Consider the following 25,918-nt stretch of genomic DNA (forward strand, 5'->3'; position numbering starts at 1 on the left):
TTTTGACACACAACCAAGAGCTACCCCCCAGCAGTAAGCCCTCACCCTGGGCTAGCTCACAGACTGGTCCTTGACGGCAAGCCCCCTCAAGTTTGGAGAACCACAGAGGCCTGAAGCTGGGCGGTGCCCAGCTTCAGGCCCAGTTCTAGCAGGCACGTTTTTGCAAATTCGCACAGATATCACAGGCAAATAGCTCTCTGGAAGGCAAAAATTGAGTTTGCAGGCAAAATGTACTAAGTCTCGCATGTAGCAGCTCAACTTGGGACAAGCCCACTTAAATTGACTGCTAATATCTACCTGGATTTTCAAAAACATACCTGCACTTAACCTACGCAGAGACAGAAAGTTCACCCTAACTGAGTCTCACGACACTTCCCTCCCCACCCCTCTGCTTTTCACACAAACTTGCAAGTCACTCACCTGCATTTAGGCCACACTCCAGGCTTTGTGTCAGCTTGATGCAATTGATTGTCAACAGCCTGTGTCTCTATGGGGGAGGTCAAAGGGCATTAGAATTAAGCCACCCTGGTTTAAGAAAAACAGCAAATTGGACCAAGCTGAAGGCTACAATACCCTCCCCTCCCCACCCCGGAGCTTTTGACACACAACCAAGAGCTACCCCCCAGCAGTAAGCCCTCACCCTGGGCTAGCTCACAGACTGGTCCTTGACGGCAAGCCCCCTCAAGTTTGGAGAACCACAGAGGCCTGAAGCTGGGCGGTGCCCAGCTTCAGGCCCAGTTCTAGCAGGCACGTTTTTGCAAATTCGCACAGATATATATATATATATATAAATATATTTTTCGCTCGAATTCGCGCGGCTTAGCTCCGCTCGGGCCGGCTCGGCTCGACAAATTTATTAACCTCGCTACGCTCGGGCCTTCGGCCCTCGCTTCGCGAGTAATAATAATGATGATGATGATGATGATGATGATGATCATAATAATAATAATAATAACGCTTGTTCTGCAGGCCAACATGTAGCGCTTTTGTGTATGCCACCGGCTTTGCGCGTGACCTCAGTTGGGTAGCCGAAATGATCCTCAACCCCGAATCGATCCACATGTTGACCCCGAAATGACCTCGACTCTGAGATGACCCCGTCCTACCAAGTAGCCAGTTTCTAAAATAGTGTCCCAACTTGAATTTATTTCCTAACTGTGCATCGCGTATCCCCGACGAGCCCTCCATGGGGGTTCGGGTGTGCGGCTCAGTTCTCTAAACCTTGTCCCTATTTCAGACCAAAATATCAAATGATTGGGTACCCTTTTTCAAAACTGTCGTCTAAAACTCATATCCATTTTCAGACTTGGTTTCTTGGATCCATTCCCGTTTTCAGGCTCACGCTGTCAGACCAAATTGGTTACAACATGTACCACCAAACCGGTTCAAAAATTATACCTATTGGTGCTGCACATACCTACGTTATAGTATATAGCTTATGCAGGGGGCGAACCTTGCAGTCAGATACATACTTGTTATGCAATGCTTTCGAGTGGTACTTCTTGAAATATTCCACGAGTGACTTGATATTTCTTAGTATACACACAAGCCTGAGCCATGCCACTCATTGGATTAACGCAAAACGTCACTCTTTAATGCTTTAACGACAAATACAATCAGTGAAAAAATATTCATGAGTCGAATTTCTGCACAGCTGATCGGACTGCGTAGAAAACTTAATACGACAGAGACATGATAGAGGCCAAACCGAGAATCAACAGAATGCGGCAACCGTGGACAGCTGTTTCGAGCTGGTTGGCTCTCGTCAGCACGGTGTAGCACAGGAATAAGTGTTCTACCAAATGCACATTGCCTGATTTCATACCGTGGAGGTCTTGGTACGAGTCTGTGTATTATGGGTTATGGGACTCAACACCCACATAGCCGGAAAGAGCACACTGCACTTTACAACATTTCCAAGTTTGGTGTTAATCAAGCTAATATTAGGAAAGATACAGCCATTCAAAAACTCCAAATTTTACTAACAAATGTATGGAACGTCCGGCGTTCCATACATTTCTTGGTAAATTTTTAAGTTTTTGAATGGCTGTATCTCGCCTAATATTAGCTTGATTGACACCAAACTTGAGGATGTTGTAAAGTTCGATGTGCTCTTTCCGGCTATTTGGGTGTTGAGTCCCATAACCCATAATACACAGACTCGTACCCAGACCCCCACGGTATGAAATCAGGCAATGGTAGTGATTTCGGATGGGACCAAATTCAGAAATCGGTACACGTCATAGCGCGTGACTACGATCAATGAACAAAAGAACTGAAATATCATGTGGCCGTCGCAATAAGTTAAATGAGAAAAACAAAACTTTCCTTCATAGGTAAAAAAAAGTATTCAACCAGTTGTGTAAGACAGGACATGGCGAGAACAGACATTTTGGATACACTAACTGACATCAAAATTCAGAATTTCGCGCACTTTAAATTACACAAGTCGCTCGTTTCGCTGATTAAGGGGCCGCTTACATGGTGGAAGGAAGATCCAAGCACTAAGAAGATCCGAGAAGGCGAAAAACCTTTCTGTTTGTTTTGCATGCAGAAATTTCGGCCGAGGTTGTTACCAAGTGGAGAAGGAAAAAAGAATAACTGTCGGCCTTGAGCAGCTGAACGCCCGGCTGCCGCCATGTTTGTTCTTTTTGTCTCTAGTACTAAGATCTTCCGAGCGAAAGTTGTTTACATGGTGCTAGGATCTTCCTAGTTCTAGGATCTTCCTATCTCTCAGCCAGGAAGCTCCTATCTCTAGGAAGAACCTAGCGCTAGGGCCAAGTGCAACTTTTTGCATGTAAACTGAATAGAGAAAACATATGGCGCTAGGATGATCCGCCCTCTAGGATCTTCCTAGTGCTAGGATATGTTTAGAGCATGAAAGGGAGCGATTTCAACAATGCAGACATTCGCGCGCACTTGCGTTTTCTTTCGCTCTCGTATCCTTCATTGGCTTGTGGGATGGAAAATGAAAAATTGAAAATTTCGTCTCCATTATTCATTTAAAATAGGAAGACTTCGTTGTGTAATAGATTGATTAAAGCACATGATTTGTGTGGAACCATTTTTTTTTTTTTAAATATTTCATTTCTTGAAGTTATCCTGGAATCAAACAGAATAAATTGGGAAATGTGTTGTATTTGGACAGCTTTCAGTTTTTACGAAGCTGATGAACTGATAGAAGTGGTTCATTTTTTACATATAACCTGTAATTTCCTTTTTGTTCCCTTACCTTTTCGCCTTTTTTAACACAGGATTTTCCCGCCCTCTTTCATAGTGTGAGTCTTCACAAGCGGCCACGCGCGCGCACACGGAGAAGAAAAGTGTTTGGTACCCATTTACCTCGTGCTATGAGTTTGTACCGGCTATTTTTTTTTTTTCAATAATGTAAGGCTTTTCAAAAGTTCCTGTATTTTTTGGACTCATTGAAGGAACTGGAGTTTGGCTGAGCTGTCGGAGCTGCATACACGTTAGGCCGGTGGCTCGAAACGTCTTGGAGGATGGACGGGACCAATGCACGAACGATACCAAATGTAACGAGTTGCGGATCGTTGCGCCAACGTCAGAAACTTTTACATTCGGAAACTCGGACACGTTTAAATTCAATTTCAATTATTGTCAGTGAAGATACAACATTCAACAAGACGTTTGCTTTATCTGACTTGTCATTTGCCCCGCGGTCACGCACGTTTTGACTGAAAGCGTATATTGCGTGACAGTTAAGAGATACGTCAAAAGGTTCAATGGTCGTTTGGCGGCTAGAAGCAAACTCGTCTTTTCTTCTTGTGAAAAGGATTTTTAAGGTACAATAAGCCATATAATCAGTTTAAGTAACGACTAACCTTGTTTGTGATTTAATTTGTTTAGTAAAGTTAACGTAAATAAAAATATTCTCTGTCGAAATCAAAACGAACTAATTTATATGCATATTTGTCGATGTTGTAGCCCTAAACCAAATTACGTGTTCGTAACTAAAATCATATTTACTAACGTTAAACCTGTCCCAATTCAAGCGATTGACTTTATTGAACATTGTGCTATGAAAGAATACCCAGAGTTTTGAATTGTTTGTTGGAAAAATCAAAATTAGCGAGTGTGATGTGAAAATAGCTTGCCTCCTTTGAAGGTCAAAAGGTCAACTATTGATGATAAATAGCATGTTCAAATAGCGCTCCAAAAATTTATCGTTTCATTTACCCAAAAATTTTATTTCTTCAAATCGTACACGAAACATTGCTTATTCCGATGAATATAGTCTTGGTTGACAAAGCCATGTACCAGGATGCTTTTTTTTTGCGGTTGAATTTTACATTATTTTGGCATGCTGTAATTCCGCTAGAAACGGTTAATTTTTAAAATTTGGCCAAATATTCTGGATCACATTGAATGTACATTCGACAGCGTGAAAGTGTGAGGGATTTAGTTCCTCGCGAAGCGAGGGCCGAAGGCCCGAGCGTAGCGAGGTTAATAAATTTGTCGGGCCGAGCCGGCCCGAGCGGAGCTAAGCCGCGCGAATTCGAGCGAAAAGTATATTTGCGTTCGACGAAGGAGAACGCAAGCCTAATTTCGTTTTTGGGCCCTGTGTCTTTCGAGTTGGTGTGCCTGTGTACGGCTATGCAGGATTTTTCGAGATACCCAAATGGCCCCCCCGCTTGAGTTTTGCAGGGGCATGTTTCGGCTGGGAAACTGGTGCGAACTTATGACGACATCTGACCTCGTTTTCGGGCTAGAGCCATCTTTTTAGTCTCGTTTTCGTATAAGAGTCGCCCCCTCGTTTTCGCGCCATTGCCTGAATTTGCATACATCGGAAAAGTTTTACATTCAGTGTACGGGATCACACTTCAACTGCAATGTTCATCAATATTCACTGGATGGAAATATCTCTACAGAATCTTTTCCCTTTCTTCCAGAAATCTTTTTTGTGAAAGATTGCATTGAGGAAATTACACGTTTTGTGGCCGCGGTAAAATAATTTTCCGTGGGAAATAAATTCATCGAACACGACAGCGCTGCACGCCTGTTGTACATTTCGTCGTGTCAGAAATAGATTTCAACCGGAAACTAGCCTGTGGAACTACGACAAGACCATGCTCATCAAAATCGTTGCTATGTTCAGAAACCTTTTAATCTCTTCCATTTTGATGCTACAATACGAGTAAAGAGGGCTTTTCACCCAGCCCTTGGTTCGCGAGGTTTTGCGAGTCACGTATTACGTTAGTATAAAATCAAAATACAAAAATATCTGAAATATACACACATCAGAAACTGACATCAGGCCCCGGTTGTTCAAAGAGCGGATTATTTTATCCAGTGGATAATTCGCTATCCAGCGAATAAAATCTATTGGTTGGAGAACATTTTATCCAATGAATAGAGTTATCCGCTCTTTGAATATAAACCTTGGCCCTGAGATGTCTTTCAAAACTGTATGCAAATTAGTTCGCTTCAGTTCGACATTTTTACGGCTTTATAGTCGCGTAAGTTTCGCGGCATTTTGGTAAAATACCTTTTGAGTAGAAGACCAAAATAGTACGCTGGCCTGTAAGTTTCGTTTTTCTCAAAGATTATAAGCGTTATACCGAAAATGATGTGCATCATTTTAAAGTTCGACGGTGTCACGCAACAGGCGGACCGAAAATACTTTCTATTTTTTTTTAAAGTTCAACAACGTAGCCGCTGAAATTTTAAACTCAGCTTCGTTTATTGCAAATATTTCACCTTGGTAGTTACACATTACGTACAGATATAAAAGGACGAAAGAGCTACCTAAAAAAAGTCACGCAGCAGGCCGTACAATCGCACAACTTAGGGCTGTCGAACGCACTCTATAATCTTTGATTACTACTAGTTATATATGTCTATATATGTTTATATCGTTGAAGGTGTCCGCACAATGACGTCAGACTGTCTGGCGTTGGCTGGAGCAAAATTTGCATACATGGAAAAAAATATGCGTGCATGATCAAATTTCAACTGCAATGTTCATCAATATTCACTGGACACAGAAATATCTCTCCAGAATCTTTTCCCTTTCTTTTAGAAATCTTTTTTGTGAAAGAGTGCATTAAAGAAATTACACGTTATGTGGCCGCGGTCAATAATTTTCCGTGGGAAATAAATTCATCGAACACGACAGCGCTGCACGCCCGTTGTACATAACGTCGCGTCAGAAATAGATTTTCAACCGCAAACTAGCCCGTGGAACTACGAAAACACCATGCTCATCAAAAAAAAATTCTTAAGGGCGATTTAGACGGTACGATTTTCTCTTACGACTGTCGCATGCGATTTCTAGAGCGCGCGCTGCTTGCGTCATGTAAAAATCGTACACAACTCTCGCCACTCAACATTGCCTTTACCTACGATTGTCGTAGGATTTTAAAACATGTTTTAAAATCCTACGACATTTTTCGTGTTGTGTGCGTCTGACGTAAGGATGTTGTAGGTTGATTTACACGACGCGATTCGTGTTGTAGGCATGGCGTAAGCGTGTCGCATGCGACAAATCGTAGGCAAAATCGTACCGTCTAAATCGCCCTTAATCTCCTCGTTTGATGCTACAATACGAGTAAAGAGGGCTTTCCACCCAGCCCCCGCTTCGCGAGGTTTTGCGAGTCACGTATTTCTAGTTTACTTATGTTCAATTGCTTCGATTTTTATGTTACTCCTTCGTAATTTCAAGACGAGCGGCCCATACAAGTGACACTTTTACCCGCTCACAGGCCACCAAAATCAAAAAGTCACTTTGAAGGTAAAACAATTATCGAAACAAACTGAAACATGTCTTTCTACAAATGGTTTTAGTAGTCCTTTATTATGACAAAGTTTGGCGATTTTCGATTTTTCTATCTTGCATGGTCGTAGGTGAAAGTTCCTGGGGAGCGCTCTTAAACGTTACAGTACCGCTCAAAAGCAAGTTACCACCCTCACACGAGACTCGAGAGACGAGAGTCGCGTCTCGAGAAAAGAGACACTCGTCTCGCGAAGACTGAAAAAAACTGTAAGTACTAAGGCTTGACTTGTTCGCGAGAGTTTTGCGAGAATATCAAGTTGAGTGTCACGGTTTAGTTGATACAGCACGAAACCCTTGTCACGCAGCAAGCTGAATTTATGGAGTTCGATCGCAAGCTTATCGATCATGAACTCGGTTGGAACAAAATCGAGCTTGTATCGAGAGACGCGCCACTCCTCTCGCGAGAAACGAGACGAGACTGGTAACTTACTTTTGAGCGGTACTGAATATGTGGGCTGAGTTTGTTGTTGGTTCTCGTCCTTTGCTCTGAGGGGTTTTTTCTCCGGGTTCTTCGATTTTCCCCTCTCCTCAAAAACCAACATTACTAAAATCTGGAATCTGAGGGGCACGAGGTTGTTAGTCGTAACGGACTGTTAAGTGTCACACTCAATAAAATAAAGTTGATTGATTGATTTTTTATTCATTTAATTAATTTTGGAAGTTTTGCTTACTTTGTCCAGGGCAGCTAGCTTGGAGGAAGCTCTCGGCATCGTCAAACTTCCCCATGTGCATGTATGCAACAGCCTGACCATTGAGCAACATAACTGTTGGGATGTATTTGTCAGAAAGCTCTTGAAAAATGTAATATGCATCCTGGTATTTCTCTCCGCCCTTTGTAGAAGAGAACAAAGAGAGGTCACTCAAAATGAAAGCTACAATGCATAAAGTAAGATACAGGATAGATGTATTTTTTGCTTTCAGTCTGTGACACAGGTATACTCAGAAAAGGAAAATCCGAGTTCCCCTAACAGGAGTCAAACCTATAATCTTCCAATAACTACAATGTAGTTTGGATGCACCCTGTGAATGTTTAAGCCAAATACACTCAACACTAGTTTCTTTACACCAGGATGGCCATTCATAATTAAATAATATTGCTCTGGTAATTATTTTGTTGGCTTTTATTGGATGACATTTCAAAACGATAGTAAAATTCACTAGATGGCGTAACACCCTTCACTTGTCTCTTTTTCACATTAAACATGAGGCCTCCTCACCATCTGTTTAATAATTTTGTAGATGCAGTTCCAATTGCCTCGCTATTTTCACATTCCTACTAACTATGCAGGATGATTTTTTTTATTATTACATGTACATGTACGTATAGTTATAGAAGTTTTTATTAGCTACAAACTTGTACAGTTGTATTGTGAAGACATTCTGACATCATGTAAATTATCAGTGAATACACTCTGACACTTTAAAAACTTTTCAAAAGGTACAAATTGTCCATGCTGTACATTGAAGTAGAAGTAATAATTAAATTGGAAAGTGAGAACTTTTAATCATTTCTGCCTGCATCTAATCCAACCAACAATACTCAGTACCATGCAAATTTGGACACACTTGTAAATGAAGTTATTGCCACTTACAACAGCAAGGTTAAACCATGCGAGCGAAAGCTGGGTTAGAGTGGCATCGTCATCTTGGTCCTATAAAAAAGTGAAAAATGCACATCGGGTGATTACCTGGTTTGAACAACTAGTGGAAAGGGACATCAAAGAATGAAGCATCTTATAGTGTATTTCGAGCATACTGAAACTGCATACATGTACATGTACAGTATTGAAATACAAAAGTCACTAGTTAAGATAAGACCACTGCTTTGTCCGCTAACGTTCACATTTTGCAAAAATAACAACAGACGGCATACCTGCATTCTCTTTAGTTCTTTCCTGGAAAGTTAAGAAGAAAAAAAAAGATAAAGGCATCATTCATTTTAGTAAAGATTCAGTATACACTGCACATGTAACACCGCATTTCAAAAAACAAGTTTTAGAATAAAGGAATTAAATGCCAACTCACTTGGCCAGGTCTATTCGGTCCATGCCGATGTAAATTTGAACTGACAAAGCTGAGCTGCAGGCAAAATAAATAAATAATGACATACATAAATATATACATTGTAAACAAACAAATAAATAAATAAAATTTATAGACAAAAACCCTTCACATATAATGCACTTTCTTCAAAGCTGAGGTGCAGCAGCTAAGCATTGAACTTAGCCACTGTACCTTCAAAGACAACCTGGGCTGAGTTGCTCGAAGCATGGTAAGCGCTAACCATTTGTTAAAAGGTATTAAAACCTATAGGTTGTTATGGTATTTAACCCGGGTTAGCGCTAACCACGCTTCGAGCAACTGGGCCCTGAATGCTTGGCTACCAAGATGTTAGAAAAGTGCTCACAAGAAGACTATTAATTTTTCTAAGCTTGCTTTGTTTACAAAATTTTGCACACTCGGGTAGAAACAATAAGAACACTACTTCTCTGATAGTTTAACTTGACTTAAGTACAGTAAATTAAACTTCATTTAGCTGAACTGCAATTTTCCTACAAATGTATAGCCCACGGGTGTATAGTATGACACCTGATTGCTTGAGCCAAAGCAAAACTTTGAGCCCTAATGAGCCCAAGTAACAGTATGACACTAATTCGTGAGCCATCCCTGCTCGGAAAGCAGAGATGGCACAGTGGTGAGAGCACTCGCCTCCCACCAATGTGGCTCGGGTGCAATTCCCAGTCTTGGCGTCATATGTGGGTTGAGTTTCTTGTTGGTTCTTATCAAAGGCTTTTCTCGGGGTACTCCGGTTTTCCTTGCTCCACAAAAACCAACATTTCCAAATTCCAATTCGACCTGGAAACAGTGGAGAGAAGAGCTACTCTGTGGATTCCACTGAAGTTGCCAATTTAATTCTATTTTATTTCCTATACAGCTATATGTACAGTGTAGCAGACTAATTAAGAAAGGAACATGTCGGAGAAAGGACAGTCAGTAGAACTTTGTATTAATTTTTTTCATTATGCCGAGTTTTTCTTTCAAAACAATTTTTTCCATACAGAAACTAGTAAAACATTTCAACTATGGCCTACCACTCAAGAGACTCTGACTGGTGAAGACATCGTAATGCAGAATCATAATTCTTTGTTAACAGGAAAATGCCCAACATTAAAAATAAGAATTAGTATTAAGTAACTGCATATCTGAATATACAGTTCATAGGAAGCTACATGTAGTAATGCTCCTTTCTAAATATCCCCTCCCCAAAACACCCACAACTGTACAGTGTTCCAGATAAGAGAGGGATCCCACGTCAAATAAAATTAATGAGAATGCTTGCTTCCTGACCTGACAAATTGAATGGTAAACTTAAGAAGACTTGGAGAGAACCAGAGCTACTGTATTAAGCCCTCGAAAATACAACTGTAGTACTGTTATTCATTGACACCCTGACTTTCAAAGTTATCTTGAGCACTGCATGCTCACTACAACCTACAAACACACAAAAAGTTTACTTAACAGTTTTTGCAAAACACAAATGAAGGTGAACACATCCACATTGTAGAAGGAAAAAAACAGCGTCATGTATCTTCTCAAAATGTGTTGACCTAGGATGAATTTTCTAATCCTCTGATTCATAGGCATGTCACATTTGAACCTGCACATAATCATGGCCTTGCCAACCACAAGTCCTCCAGACATGTACAGTACCTCAGTGGTTTGAACTCCAACCAGAACCGGGAGGGTCACTGGTTTGACTCCTTTTGGGAGGACTGCAATTTTTTCTGGGTTTATTTGACTTGCAGTCATCTCTTCATCTATTTTTGTGCGAGCTTCACTGGCTACCGATTCAATATGGTATTATTTTCAAGATTCTGTATCTCGTGTACAAATCACTGAAAGGGACATCGCCTAGCTACTTAGCTCAGAAACTGCGTTATTGTTCTTATACTACATCATTGAGGTCTGTTAGTAAGGAACTCTTAATGCAACCTAAATTGTTAACCAAGACCTATGGAGATAGAGCATTCGCTGTTCATGCACCAAAAGAATGGAACTTAACACCCTATGAATCGAAAGTCCAGCACCATCTCGAGCTTGAGAAGATAACTTAAGACATACTTGTTTACTAAATTCAGTAATAACAGATCATTGTTTCTATAGATTTGTATATATTGCGTTAGTTTTTAATTTTTAATCATTGTGAATATAATAGGAGATGGTTGTAGATTTGTAAATATTTATCAATAATGTTGTTTACATTACTGTAAAGCGCCTTGAACATAGGATAAGAGCGCTATAGAAATAAAGTTATTATTATTATTATTATTATTATTATTATTATTATTATTATCTTTACCATTATTATTATTATTTCACTGCTAATCTCCTGTTTAATCCTGTATTTAAAAGAAGGTCTTTTTTTTTCACAATAACATGTAACAAAACCTACACCAATCAGATACATGTGTAATGTGCTACCCATGGTAAATAAACATAAGCTTGATTTTCACTGCAACACACCTGTTCATTAAAGTAGATAGATGCTGCCACAAACAGATCATAGTCATTGAGATCACTGGAATTTAATTTCTTTTCTATTGACTTCAGAATGGAATCCCTACAACAGACAAAATAATCAATAATACTGGAAGGTTCTAATTACAGAGACGCTTTTGAGAAACAGTTTAAATTAAAAACTAGCGATATTAGAAATGAACAATGTTTTGCCGTCCTCATGACAGCATAATGTCAAGTTCATTGAACTTGAGCCAACCAACAATAGATTTACAAAAGCTGATGGACTGTATCCAGTGTTGGCAAATATACCCTGATGACTGGAATCATTTTGACACTTGCATTACTGTACATCAGTCAATCTCTGTTTATACACTTCTGAAGTGCAACTGAATATATCCCTGTAGAGGTTTGCGCTATATAAATTATTATTATTATTATTATAATTATTATTATTATTATTATTATTATTATTATTATTATTATTATTATTATTATTATTATTATTATTATTTTTATTATTATTATTTATACACTTGCTCTGGACAGACCTTTCGTTTGAAGACCATGCACATTTATACAATGTTTGACAGACCAATACAAAAATACAACTGCTTTACAATTTATTTTACATTAAGAAACGTGCCATTTTCTTTACCTTTTACTTAGATTCTGGTGATAATCAGCCAGCATCCTCACTGGCTGTACTTCCGGGGGCGATATGTAATGACGATTTGCATTACGTCATTATCGTCACTGCACCATAGCCTTTTGCTTAACTGTGGCTACGCTATTTGTAGGAGACATGTTTCTTTCAAAATCGTGTCAGGTTACTCGTTATACTCTTGCCTGTACATGTAACAGTCAGTTAAATATGGATATTAAAAGGAAGATGTCAGATCTTTGTGTTTCATTGACTAAAAATCAAAAACTTCAACAAGGGTTGGCAGTGAAAACTGACTCACTCCAGAAGGTAACGCTGGAGTATTTTGAAATGTGATGGATCTGGAAGCGCATGTAAATAATTGTTTGATTGATTGATTGACTGACTAACTGATTGATTGATTGATTGATTGACTGGCTGACTGACCAAGTGATTGGTTGATTGATTGATTGATTGATTGATTGATTGATTGGCTGACTGATTTATTGTTTGATTGATTAATTGACTGGCTGACTGACTGACTGACTGATTGATTGATTGATTGATTGATTGATTGATTGATTGATTGATTGATTGATTGATTGATTGATTGATTGATTGATTGATTGATTGAACGAACATAGCCTTCATCACAACTACTTAGAAAGAAAATAAAACCTATAACAAACTGGTCTAATGATCTTACGGACTGGGCTAGATACGGAACGGTTATCAATCAGCTGCAAAGCGAAGACCAAGCAGTACAGTGAAACATTTGAATTGGACGCGAGCAACGCAAAAGGGTGCTTAAAAAATTTACTTCTAGAAACAAAAGGCAAAAACAAATTCAGCAGTACAACGAATAGAAATGCCGTTGATATAGAGGATACATTGAATTCGTATTTTACACATATTACATATTAGTCATAAGCTATCAAACGAGAACACCGCTAGAATCACTTCAAACAATTATTTTGATGACTTGACCACAACAGTTCCCAATGTCAATCAATTTACTCCAGTCCCAGTAAATATCGGGCGACCAATCCGGATCGCCTGTGTCCGGTTCGAAAGCTGGTTGACGTTAATCCCTGAATAAAATTAATCGAGGTTTTTACTTCGCTAGTAAAAGTGCATTTAAAAGCTGATCTCAAGCCAATTGTAAAGAGAAATCTATGTCAAAACTAATAGGCACAAATCTTTTAAAACAAATCTATATTGAATGGCGCTAGCAATCAAACTTGAATCAAAGTTTAATTTTGACAAGTATGGTGCAGTGGTACGAGCACTCGCCTCCCAACAATGTGGCCCTGTTTCGATTCCTGGAGTCGGCGTCCCATGGGGGTTGAGTTTGCTTTTGGGTCTAGTCCTTGCTCCGAGAGGTTTTTTCTACGTTGACTTTAATTTTCCCCCTCTCCTCAGAAACCAACACTGCTAAATTCCAAGTCTTTCTGGTAGTGTCTTGCCGGCTTAATACATTGATACTTAAAGTGTTTTATTTAGTTATTTAGTTAAAGTTCACTTTAGCCCAAGATTAGTTAAGTTGAGCTTTGAACAACTGGAAACTGGCATGAATAATATTCACCCTAAATTCATAAAACTTGCCGCTTCGATCCGTTTTGTCTCGATTCTCGACGTCTCTATTCAACCTCTCGCTCGAAAGAGGTATATTTCCGGCCAGGAAAAGGTGGGGACTCTCATTTGAAAAAGGCGGGATGCTCGTTGTCGCGCTTAGGGGTGTAAATTTCGGATTTTAATATTATTAATAATAATAATAATAATAATAATAATAATAATAATAATAATAATAATAATAATAATAATAATAATAATAACTTAATAATAATAATAATAATAATAATAATAATAATATTGATTTGTATTGCGCAAATATCAATCCAAGAAATTTTCATCTGCGCATTACATTGACTCAACAAAATCCTAAAAAAAACCTAGTGCGTAAAAAATTCCTAAAAAAAACCTAGTACATATTCCATTCACCATTGGTCTCACTTAGAGTGTTCTGTGCAAATCGCCATTATCTTTAGCCTTGAAGATCTCGTTTAGGGTTGCACGACAAATGACACTGCATTTTTTATTTGTCTGTGTTTTGAAATGGTCTCTTTTAGGGGTAAAAAAAAAAAAACAGCTTTGGCCACGCCCAGATTGGTCTCTTTTAGGGGTCTAATTCAAAATTTCCGAGGACCATTCCCACCCCTTCCCGCCCCTGCCCCCGGAGATTTCCGGATAACTAGAAAAGAGCTCTTGTGACACCCAATTATTGAAATCTTGGTGCTACGTCGGTGGCGGGGTGGAAGCTAAGGTTTGGCTTGAAAAGACGCTGATAGAGTAACTTAGTCACCGTGAATAGATTTGAGTGCTACGTTCCAGAGCATTGACCCTTTTGTCAGAGCAAAGCGTTAGCTCTTGATTAAGCCTTCGCTCTGACGAAGGCCTACGATCAAGACGTCAGCTCTCTATCTGTTTTAGATGACCAAACTAAGCGTTCATCAAATAATTACGGACCGATTTCCGTATTGCCCGTCGTCAGGCTAAAGTCCTCGAAAAAATTGTTTAGCACAAAGTCCATCACTACTTTATTTCTAACAATGCTAGTTTTATCTAAATACCAATCCGGTTTTCGCTCACTGCACTACATTGTTAGAGCTTTGCTAGCTGCAACCAATGATTGGCACACCAATCAGATACGGATAAAGCCTGAGCAAATTGTATTGCCTTTCTTGATATCACTGAGAAAGCGTTGGACAACGGAAGGCCAAGATATTCTTCTTCAAGAGAAGAACCGTTAAAGGGCCACTGCCAGGGCGGTTTTGATGTACTTTGCTCAAAAGTGTTCAAACATATATTTTTGCAAAGAACCTGGTTTGTAACATGGAATTGCTCTTACAACACCAGCAGGAAAATATTAAGGTTTTTGTCCTAGGAAGAACAAACCATGACCAATTTTTTAGCGACTTCTCTTAACTACATAGGAAGAACTTGAAAAAATTGACCAATTTTTCCAAGTTGCAATTCACTTCCATCCTAGCCATCCGCAGCCAAACATAGTTAAGGACGGTGCTTACTATTGTTACTGCGCATACGTTCTGCGCATCTCGAGATACTCGGGTTTCCTATGGGTGGTGCCAACTAATACAGGAATATTTTTGCGCGGTTTAAAACTATACGGAGAAAACAGAACTTAGCAAATGTTTTTGGTATCTCAAAAGAAAATTGGGGGTAACCATGCATTTTTCAGAGATAATTAAGCTTCAAGTTAGGAAAAAATCCCATACATTGCCTTAAATTTTTTTGCGCTTTTTCGAGATATTATTGCTTAGTTATCTCTGAAAAATGCGTGGTTACCCACAGTTTTCTTTTTGGATTCCAGTAGCCCTTGCTAAGATCTGCTTTTCCCGCATAGTCATAAACTGCGCAAAAATACTTCGGTATTAGTAGGCACCGTCCTTAATACTAGTTTTTTTGCACTACTATTAAAGGTTATTGTTAACAACCGTCTTTTAAGGATTCCATAGAAACAAATACGTTTTTTGACCATCCATAGTGAAACCAAAAATAGGTGATTCAATTTGCGACAGATCCAAACTGCACCAACCATAGTTCAAATTTGTGTAATTTTTGTATAGTTCGGAACCCTGTAAATTTTTAACCGGTGCAGCGTTTACATAGGTAATGTGTGGGACCTGTAACAAAATCTGCCGCCTTAAAACGACACACTAAGTCTAAAAACCATCGAGGTGCTCACACTGTTCTGGTACGGATTTGAACCGATGAGAGCCAGAAATCTGTCCGCCTCTGGAACAGGCACAAGAGGTGCTCGGATAGGTGGCCTTCATATGAGGAACAGTACGTTAAGAAGACCTATCCTTGCACGTTTTTGTATCAATCCTGTAAATACAGGGAACATTGCTTCACTTTTTAATCCTCTCCGTCTTAACAACTTAAAATCTGTATGACAGATTTCTTTATTTGCTTGATCAAATGTTAACGTTGTCCTCGTATAAAAAATCGAAATAATAATTCGTTATCAAATTTTCTTCCCGGCGTTTGAGTCGTATGAAAATTTTAAAAACTGCAAAAGCCGTGAACGAAGATTCTGCTTGCTTGTACGTTAGATCTCACAGGAGATCTAATCAGCCAAACTTGAAAAATAGACGATGAAAAGTCCAAAGAATATTGCAAAGCTGACACAACGTAATATATTTTAAAACAATATTTCGGCTGGCCAAACCAGCCTTCTTCAGGTTTATATGTTACTGAAGAAGGCTGGTTTGGCCAGCCGAAATATTGTTTTAAAATATATTACGTTGTGTCAGCTTTGCAGTAGTCTTTGGACTTCTCATCGTCTATTTGAGTCGTACCCAACCGGAAGTGAAATTTGATGCTTTGATATGATACTGCGCAAGGAGGGAGACTGGGGATAGTAGGGCTGTGATGTCAATACAGGAACGCTTAACCTCGCAGCTTCTATAATCCTTATTTGTTTTATTCTGAGTATTAAATCATATAAACTTACTCTTCGGATACTTTCTGTTTGATTTCAAGAGTTTTTAAGACAAATCTTTTTCACGACCCCGCTGCCCTGATCATCTTTCTACTTTTTAGACTTTGTATTTTACTTTTTTTGTATTATTTTGCTCTTAGCCCGTTTTCGGCTTCAGAGATTTTTAAAGTGTAGTACTCGTGTGTATTGAACAAACTATATAATACCTGACTGCTCAAAGATCCGAGGTCCGAACGGCAATAGTATTGGTTGATTCAAGATTTTGAGTAGATACTGACAGAATACCCCCTCGTGTGGACTGGCAGGTCATTGCGTGGACTAGCCATTGTTCAGACTAGAGAAATAATTAATTTACCCTCCAGCCCACAGAGACAAGGCGATATTTTCAGAGACAGACAAAAACTTTGGAAGAAACGGTAAGGTTTTACTTAGTTTTTAAAAGTTCCTTTACAACTGCTTAGCATCAATTAAAAAAACAAAACAAACGAGCTAGAGGCGGGATTATTTAAACCGCGCTAGTGAACGATGTAATAAGAATGGGATATCGCTTTCATTTTTCCATTTGATTCAGCGTAATTGACAAATGCAAAGAAAGTGTTCTGGGATGTGCGTTTTTCATTGATTTATTTATTAAACAGTGGGTTTTCGTGAATCCCACAAACTAAAAAGCAAATTTATAGCGACAAGATATAATCACCCTAATGTTAACTCAATTTGGCCCTGCCAATGAATAAAAGGCAAAACAGACTTCCACTTCGTTAAACATTTTGGAACGAATGTCATTACAAAGAAAAAAATTACTATTGCTTTCATGTACACTGCATGGCAAGTTAAAATATTTCGTTTTGTACTTATAAAAGAGTAGGCGCTTTGGTTAGCAAAGTACACTAGTTTTGTCCCTCCACTTTGCACCGGCCCAGTTGAAATACACCCACAGGGATAAATCTTACGGCCTCTCTAACGAAAATCATATATGTCTATCCCGTTTCTTGAATAAAAATAAAGAAAAATATCGTTTAAAACCATTAAACTTAAACTTCGGATATTTTCGGTTTGATTTCAAGAGTTTTTACAAAGTTATACTTTTTTCGCGACACCGGTTCTCATCATCTCTTTTTATCAATTCATTTTCTTTTTATCATGACCTTTTACTTTTTTTATTTTGCTCTTAGTCTATTTTCTGCTTGACAGAGTTTTAAAGCGTAGCTCTCAAGCGTTGTGAGCCCACAATACGATACCTGACTGCTCAAAGTTCCGCAAATCCGAACAGCAATAGTATTGGCTGATTCAAGATTTGGAGTAGATACTGACAGAATACCCCCTCGTGTGGACTGGCAGGTCATTGCGTGGAGACTCATTGTTCAGACTAGAGAAATAATTGATTTATCTATTCAGCCCGCAGAGACAAAGCGAAATTTCCAGAGACAGACAAAACATTGGCAAGAAACGGTAAGGTTTTACTCAGCTTAATTCCTTTACAACTGCTTAGTATCAATAAGAAAACAAAACAAACGAGTGACGGGACTATTTTAACCGCGCTAGTAAACGCTGTAATAAGAATGGGATAATGGGAAACGCACTTTCATTTCTCCATTCGATTCAGCGTAATTGACAAATGCAAAGAAAGTGTTCTGGGATGTGCGTTTTTCATTGATTTATTTCTCCACTAATGGGTTTTCTTGTATCCCACAAGCAAAAACGCAAATTTCTAGCGACAAGATATAATGACCACGATGTTAACTCAATTTGGCCCTGCCAATGAATAAAAGGCAAAGCAGACTTCCACTTCGTTAAACATTTTGGAGCGAATGTCACCACAAAGAAAAAAATTATTATTGCTTTTATGTACACTGCATGGCAAGTTAGAAAAGCTCGTTTTGTACTTATAAAATAGTAGGCGCTTTGGTTAGCAAAGTACACTAGTTTTGTCCTTCCACTTTGCACCAGTTGAAACACACCCACAGGGATAAATCTTACGGCGTCTCTAACGAAAATCATATATGTCCATCCCGTTTCTTGGACAAAAATAGCGAAAAATATCGTTAAAAACCATTAAACTTGAACTTCTGATATTTTCTGTTTGAGTTCAAGAGTTTTAAAAACTTATACCTTTTTCGCGACACCGGTGTTCTGATCATCTTTCTTTACCGTCATTTTCTTTTGATCATGACTTTTTACTTTTTTTATTTTGCTCTTTGTCTATTTTCTGCTTGACAGAGTTTTAAAGTGTAGTACTCGAGCGTTGTGAACCCACAATACGATACCTGACTGCTCAAAGATCCGAGAAACGAACAGCAATAGTATTGGCTGATTCAAGATTTTGAGTAGATACTGACAGATTACCCCCTCGTGTGGACTGGCAGGTCATTACGTGGACTAGTCATTGTTCAGACTAAAGAAATAATTGATTTATCTATTCAGCCCACAGAGACAAGGCGATATTTCCAAAGACAGACAAAATATTGGCAAGAAAAGGTAAGGTTTTACTTAGTTTAATTCCTTTACAACTGCTAAGCATTAATTTTAAAACAAAACAAACGAGTGTTAGGATTATTTAAACCGCGCTTGCACACGCTATAGTAAGAATGAGATAGGCAGTTTCCTTTTACCATTCGGTCCAATCTAAGGAAAAAAGCGTTCTGGGAAGTGTGCTTTCAAGTGATTAATTTCTCCACTAATGGTGTTCTTGAATCCCACAAATGATCGTTGTTTAAAACAAAAGGCAAATCACTAGCGACAAGATTTAAGTATCACAGAAAGTGAGTGAGTGAGTGAGTGAGTGAGTGAGTGAGTGAGTGAGTGAGTGAGTGAGTGAGTGAGTGAGTAAGTGAACTTTATTTGATAAGTAGGTCATTTAGGGGATTGGCAGGCGAGGGACGGATGTGGACCTACTATACACAACATTTAAAATTTTACAAACACGAAATATATAAACAAAGAATAAGAACTATGTACAAGGAGAAATCAATGTATACCTATATACCAGAACTTAATTAAGACAATGTTAACTCCATTTGGCTCTGTTAATAAATGTAAGGAAAAAAATTCCATTTCGTTCAACATTTTGAAGCTAACACCATTGCACACGGCCGCTGTAACGGTTTGAATATGTCAATCCCGTTATTTGGATAAAAACAAAGAAAAATATCCTTTGAAAGCATCAAACATACTCTTGAAGTTTGACTCGAGAGAACGCGAAAAGAAGTATGAAAAGAGCTACGAGCTTTCGATTTAGATCGAGAATGTCATTATGACTGTTAATTAATGCCTTACCCCCATAACCACTCTTTTCTTGTTGTTTCCAGAAGCTGGAAATGGTGTTGGTTTTGAAGGCTCTTTCCTTCGTGGTTTTATGTGCCGTAACATTGGTCCCTGCTGGCACCAATGGACGCAGTGAAGTTGTCTTTCCAGGTATGCTATTTAGACGTAAAATCTTTAGTTTGTTGGTTAATTATTTGTAAATAATACCCTTCAGGTGACTTGTTTATCGAACGAAATATAGTCAGCTGGCCAAGAAGAGAAGCGACGATGGCAACTGTAAAATATTCAACAATAATTCCACGAAATAGCTGGTTCACCAATTATGACCAATGACCAATTATAATTGGTATTTTTATCATCACTTTAGTAAATTACCCGATTGCATTAAAACGTGAACCAAAACAGGCCACTGATATTGAATCGGACGACAAGTATTCTGTGACGACTGACTTACGATTTTTACCAAGGTGACGTATTTTGTCCAATGAAAGACCGCAAATGGCTTCCAACGTCATTCACCCTTTCTCTGGTTTGTAAACCGAGAAACGAACCGGTAATGGAATATTTTTGAGACGTAACTAGCTTTCTCATTACAATTACTCGTTTTGCAGGTAGAGACTGAATAATACGGACAAAAACAGGGGGAGAGGGGGTTCTATGCTTGCTTTACGCTGTAGAGCTGTAGTATATAACCACTTTACCAGCTTGCGACAGAAATTTGATTAAATCCAACGTTGACAAAAAGGCACTCATTGCTTCCAGAGAATTATTCCTAGCAATTGTTCTTGAAATAACACAAAAATGTTACAGAAAAATACCGCACATATCACATAGACTCATGGCGGTTTACAATTCTTCTGTGGGGTTGAGATCGGACGTCAGCATGTAAATGCGCGACTGCCAGCCGCTATCAGTCCTTCCTTTGATCTCGATCACCCACCCGACCAGGCATGAAAGTGAAAACAGCTAAAATCAAAGATAGAGATTAACCACCCCGCCTTAAAGGTGCATAATTGGGCAAATTCTGCATCTGTACGCTTCTACTGTAGATCCAAAAACAGATTGTAATAACCTTCCACAAGAAACTTTCAAAACTGCATTTACGAGGCAGTGTCCTTGACAGAATAGATTCATTAATAATTACTCATTCTGACTTAACTTCTCTTTAATTTGATCAGGAAGTGACGCGCAATTTAAGGACTTCCTAAACAACAAGGTTTTTAAAGAATTACAAGTCAACGTGGAAGAGAAAATCAAAGTTAAAAAGGAAGTGTACAAAAAAATTGCATACATCTTGGCAAAGGTGGCCACCTACGACAAAGACAAATGCTACGATTTTAGAGTCATATTGAAAGGCTCCACCTACGAGGGCCTGAAAATAGGCAACCCTGACGAGTTCGATTTTGGATTGGTAAATGACTCCTGGACCGGCAAGATCTCTCTTATGGCGGATGGAAACACGCCAGCCGGCCGTGCTTACGCAGTGCCAGTATTGAAAACCTGTCTGGAGAAATTTAAGATACCGGGAACCAAACATCTCGATGCCAGCAAAGTCAGAGGTCATTTGCGTGATCTGGTGGAGAAAGCCATCATTGACTTGGGAATGAAGAATGAGATCAAGAAAGGACCTCACGAAGGAGGGCCTGCTGTCACCTTTGAAATACGGTGGCCAGAATTTGGCTACATAAGCATTGACTTGACTATTGCCCTTGAGCTCACAGAGTGGCCTCCCAAGCCAATCGCTAACCCTCGCCCCATAGGCACCAACGCTAACATTGAGCTTGTGCCCAGAGTCAAAAAGGAGCCATCCCCAAACACAGCATTTTGGCAAATTTCCACCGCTCAAGTCGACACGCAAATGATAAAAAACATGGATGGCGATAGAGGTTGCAGAAGAAAGGTTCTCCAACTGACGAAATACTTCAAGGCGAAAACCAGGGATGGGTGGTACCCACTGGCTACATACCACTTAAAGACCCTCCTACTCCATCTGAATGACGAGAGAAAACGGCCAGAAGACTGGGCACAAGGGATGCTGGTTCCGCGTTTCAAGGAGTTTATCGACAGGCTTCTGAAGCATCTGCACACAAGAATTCTTCCAAACTTTTTCATTCCCGCAGAAAATCTTTTCGCTGACAAGATCGATCACATCGATTTGGCCACAGCGGGCGTGAAAGACTTCTTGAAGACACTTCGACTCGATCCTGATGCACTCCTTTCAAGGCGAGAGGGCCAAATTAAACTCTCAGTGTGAATATTTCATTTATTCTTCTGGGTCTAAATAAAATCTTTAAAGCAAATAGCATTTTGTGATGTCTTTGATAGTCTTGACACACCTTTTCGCAACATACCAGCAGCTACATGCTTTCCAATGCATGCACCGAAATACCAGCGTACATGTTTTATTGAAATGGCATGTAACTGATTCATGTCATCCAACGCTAGCGTGACATTGGTTGGATGTTTTCCATTGCCTGTGACAAATTAACACTGGTAAATTTTGCATGTTTTCTACCACCAGAATGGCAAGGACTGCACCGCATTGAGGGTAACACAATTGCATTGGTTGCAAATTCCCCAGCAAAACATTACTACTGGTCGTAAGTTTTCTAATAGGTTGATTGCACGTTACGTCATGGCTGCCATGTTGGTGGTATGGAACAAGATTTTTCTCCTCTGGGATTTCACTTCCATTTTTATGCAAACTAAATTTTCTTTTGTTTTTACTACCAACATAGCGCCAACGCAATCCACCAATACCATAATAATCTTGGTTGGATTCCTTCAATAGCCCTTTTCACGGTTAATGTTTCTCATTTGCCTTACAATGTTATCCAACGTAGATGCGAGGCAATTTCGGGCTAAAACGACAAAAAAGCCCGAAATTGCCTCACATACATGCTAGATTTCATTGTAATTCAAATGAGCAGAGTTAACCGTGAAAAGGGCTATTATATAGGTACAATAATTGACATTTTTGTGGCCAGAGTGGCACTGGTTGCAGGTGTGTTTTCCTGCACTAGAGTGGCACTACACTTTTGTAGTTGCATGCTTCAATTGAACCACCTATTGTTCCCGCAAAGATCTTTTCGAACGTTTTCTCTATTCTGTTGCCTTTGCAGTCCCCTTCTAAAGCAATTGTTACTCGTATACCAGCTGTACAATATTTAGTTATTCAACAGGGGCACCTCTGTATGCCCTATTATTATAAACATTAATTTTGATTCCTCAGGAGTCGGCTTTTGAATGCGATCGATCGGCTGATTCACTGGAGATCAAGGAATATAGCTATTCCACTGCACACCAAACGAATGGCTAAGCCGATTGTTGAAACGGCTTGGCTCAGTTCGTCAAGAACACAATCTTTCACAAAGTTTGCTACACTTGAAAGTTAGCGTGTTTTAGTTTTGAGAGCATAACATTTATGGGTCATACAATGTGACAGATTTTAATGGTTGTGACAAAATTATGAACGCCCTTGTCGTTCACTGAAAAAAAAAACTTTTATGCTAAGGAACCACGGTTTACATGACACGTAAAAGATGAAGACATCTACAAATGATTGATAAGATATTCCACATGTACATTGTAACTAAATGTTTTACTTTTGGAGTTTTCATCTATTTGTTTACAAATACACGACGTTTCACCAATTAGACTTATTCATCTTCAAGACCGTACACTGACTGCATACTGACTGGCAAGCTGATCAAAATCTTTTTCCTGGCGAAAAACAAAGAAAAGTCTTTTAGAACGGATAAACTTACCACAAGCTTGAGCTCATCATTTCACTTCATCGTTACATTACATTTTTACATTCCTACATTGTTACATTTTTTTTGGTCCGCGGTGAGCTGTTCAATATGGACGTCATTTTTTTGTTTTTGTGTAGCATACCCGGTCAACGGACGGGCTCGTCGGCTACGAATCAGGCGAAATTCTACGTGATTTCGCAGGACAATTGTTTAATATTCAACACGTGCTTGTGGAATCATTTTTAATGACCTGAATAACTGACCAAGCTTACCAAGAGCCTCTCTGTAGCCTAGAATTTTTTGTTTGGTCACTATGAAGCATAAAGGCAATAATTTTACTATTCTTTCCTAAATATCATTTTTCGTATAATCATCAAACTGCACAAAAGATAAACATAGAATACCTTTGCTTGAAAGTCTTTTGTAAAAGGGTGATTTGGGTGTCCGTCTTTTAACTGTGAAATATATCGTGTTGAAACCTGATCGAAACAAATGGTAATTAGTAAAGTCATTACTTAACCAGGACATCCTGGAGGACACAATTACTTGCAATCCACTCAATATTAAGTTCACATAGTTCAGTTACCTCTGGTGGTTTTCCCAGATGCTGTGACAAAACTACCATGTTAACTAGAGTCTCAGGATTACTGCTATCCTGCCAAGAAAATCAGAGTGATAAGAGTTAAGGAATGCAAAGAAACAAGAATGAACAAATACACGTTTACAACTGTGTTTCCTTAGTCCAAAACTGGATAAGCGAATCCAAAATTTAAGAGCGCTCCCCAGGAACTTTCACCTACGACCATGCAAGATAGAAAAATCGAAAATCGCCAAACTTTGTCATAATAAAGGACTACTAAAACCATTTGTAGAAAGACATGTTTCAGTTTGTTTCGATAATTGTTTTACCTTCAAAGTGACTTTTTCATTTTGGTGGCCTGTGAGCGGGTAAAACCGACTTAAAAGTGTCACTTGTATGGGCCGCTCGTCTTGAAATTACGAAGGAGTAACATAAAAATCGAAGCAATTGAACATAAGTAAACTAAATCCCTCACACTTTCACGCTGTCAAATGTACATTCAATGTGATCCAGAATATTTGGCCAAATTTTAAAAATTAACCGTTTCTAGCGGAATTACAGCATGCCATAATAATGAAAACTTCAACCGCAAAAAAAGCATCCTGGTACATGGCTTTGTCAACCAAGACTATATTCATCGGAATAAGCAATGTTTCGTGTACGATTTGATGAAATAAAATTTTTGGGTAAATCAAACGATAAATTTTTGGAGCGCTATTTGAACATGCTATTTATCATCAAAAGTTGACCTTTTGACCTTCAAAGGAGGGCAAGCAATTTTCACATCACACTCGCTAATTTTGATTTTTCCAACAAACAATTCAAAACTCTGGGTATTCTTTCATAGCACAATGTTCAATAAAGTCAATCGCTAGAATTAGGACAGGTTTAACGTTAGTAAATATAATTTTAGTTACGAACACGTAATTTGGTTTAGGGCTACAACATCGACAAATTTGCATATAAATTAGTTCGTTTTGATTTCCACATAGAATATTTTTATTTACGTTAACTTTACTAAACAAATTAAATCACAAACAAGGTTAGTCGTTACTTTAACTGATTATATGGCTTATCGTACCTTAAAAACCCTTTTCACAAGAAGAAAAGACGAGTTTACCTCTAGCCGCCAAACGACCATTGAACCTTTTGACGTCGCCGAAATACCTCGCATGACACAACTGTCACGCAATATACGCGGACCTTAGATTCACAAACCACATGGGCCATCCATTGTGGTTACCCTGAAGTTGTTGGCGGAATTTGTGGTCCAAGCTGAGCAAGCTCAGACAATCCGGCAAATTATCATTGCGTCACGATAGAAAGGCACACCTTAAAAGTTATAAAGTGTGGGATTCTTTTCTGGACACAGAAGCAAGGCTTTTGCTGGCACGTGCAGGTAACTGAACGGCACTTTATAAATTACGTTGCAGAGATACCACGCGGAAATTAATTTAACGTTTTAGCCTGACTTCCACTATAGGTTGCAGAACAGGCATTATTTTGGGTGTGTGTGTGTGTGTGTGTGTGTATGTGTGTGTGGAGGCAAGCGCGAAGCGAGCGTGGAGTGCGAACGAGGCGCGACGAGAAAGGCGCAAAAATTTTTTTGTCCCCCTCCCTTTGTGCGTCACTCGAGTTCCGCAATAGCCTCGTGCTTACTTCCGCTCACCTAAAAAAGCACACAAAAATAAATGAATAACAATAATAATAATAATAATAATAATAATAATAATAATAATAATAATAATAATAATAAAAATAATAATGATGATGATGATGATGATGATGATGATGATGATGATAATAACAATAATAATAACTAGAAATACGTGAATCGCAAAAC

At 38.9% G+C, this 25,918-nt stretch overlaps 3 protein-coding genes across 6 annotated transcripts in view; 1 reads left to right on the forward strand and 2 right to left on the reverse strand.

Moving 5' to 3' along the window:
- Positions 1 to 8,544, reverse strand: part of LOC146467449 (coatomer subunit epsilon-like) — an 85,425-nt gene extending 76,881 nt beyond the window's left edge. Inside the window, exons 1-2 of the mRNA XM_085125955.1 lie at positions 8,386 to 8,544; positions 7,465 to 7,624 (exon numbers count right to left, since the gene is read on the reverse strand). Of these exons, the coding sequence (XP_084982081.1) occupies positions 7,465 to 7,605 (141 nt within the window). The 5' untranslated portion in view covers positions 7,606 to 7,624; positions 8,386 to 8,544. The remainder of the gene's footprint in view (positions 1 to 7,464; positions 7,625 to 8,385) is intronic.
- LOC146467447 (cyclic GMP-AMP synthase-like receptor 1) overlaps positions 1 to 22,042 on the forward strand; it is a 104,313-nt gene extending 82,271 nt beyond the window's left edge. The window contains exons 1-5 of one of the 4 annotated variants that reach the window (XM_085125949.1): positions 16,746 to 16,895; positions 17,875 to 17,928; positions 18,901 to 18,954; positions 19,785 to 19,890; positions 20,919 to 22,042. In XM_085125949.1, the coding sequence (XP_084982075.1) occupies positions 19,794 to 19,890; positions 20,919 to 21,994 (1,173 nt within the window). In that variant the 5' untranslated portion in view covers positions 16,746 to 16,895; positions 17,875 to 17,928; positions 18,901 to 18,954; positions 19,785 to 19,793 and the 3' untranslated portion in view covers positions 21,995 to 22,042. Of the gene's footprint in view, positions 1 to 16,745; positions 16,896 to 17,616; positions 17,929 to 18,900; positions 18,955 to 19,784; positions 19,891 to 20,918 lie in introns of those variants that run through there. The other 3 variants (XM_085125948.1, XM_085125951.1, XM_085125950.1) reach the window with 3 other exon arrangements.
- A 1,130-nt stretch (positions 22,043 to 23,172) lies between these two features.
- LOC146467453 (coatomer subunit epsilon-like) lies at positions 23,173 to 24,170 on the reverse strand. The gene is made up of 3 exons (XM_085125957.1): positions 24,082 to 24,170; positions 23,900 to 23,974; positions 23,173 to 23,463 (listed from the first exon to the last, which is right to left on the reverse strand). The coding sequence occupies exons 1-3, from the start codon at positions 24,118 to 24,120 to the stop codon at positions 23,410 to 23,412; spliced, it is 168 nt and encodes a 55-aa protein (XP_084982083.1). The 5' UTR covers positions 24,121 to 24,170; the 3' UTR covers positions 23,173 to 23,409.
- Positions 24,171 to 25,918: the final 1,748 nt, after the last annotated feature.

Source organism: Pavona decussata, unplaced genomic scaffold, assembly GCF_977016875.1.
Source record: "Pavona decussata unplaced genomic scaffold, jaPavDecu1.1 SCAFFOLD_136, whole genome shotgun sequence".
NCBI classification, from domain to species: domain Eukaryota; kingdom Metazoa; phylum Cnidaria; class Anthozoa; order Scleractinia; family Agariciidae; genus Pavona; species Pavona decussata.

What these genes read in the sequence shown, in the direction of transcription:
- LOC146467453 (XM_085125957.1), bottom strand. Translation starts at nt 24,120, where the DNA reads ATGGTAGTTTTGTCACAGCATCTGGGAAAACCACCAGAG. An exon ending in ATCTGGGAAAACCACCAGAG is followed by an intron (nt 23,975 to 24,081) that starts GTAACTGAACTA and finishes TGTTTCGATCAG; the next exon opens with GTTTCAACACGATATATTTC. An exon ending in CAAAAGACTTTCAAGCAAAG is followed by an intron (nt 23,464 to 23,899) that starts GTATTCTATGTT and finishes GTTTTTCGCCAG; the next exon opens with GAAAAAGATTTTGATCAGCT.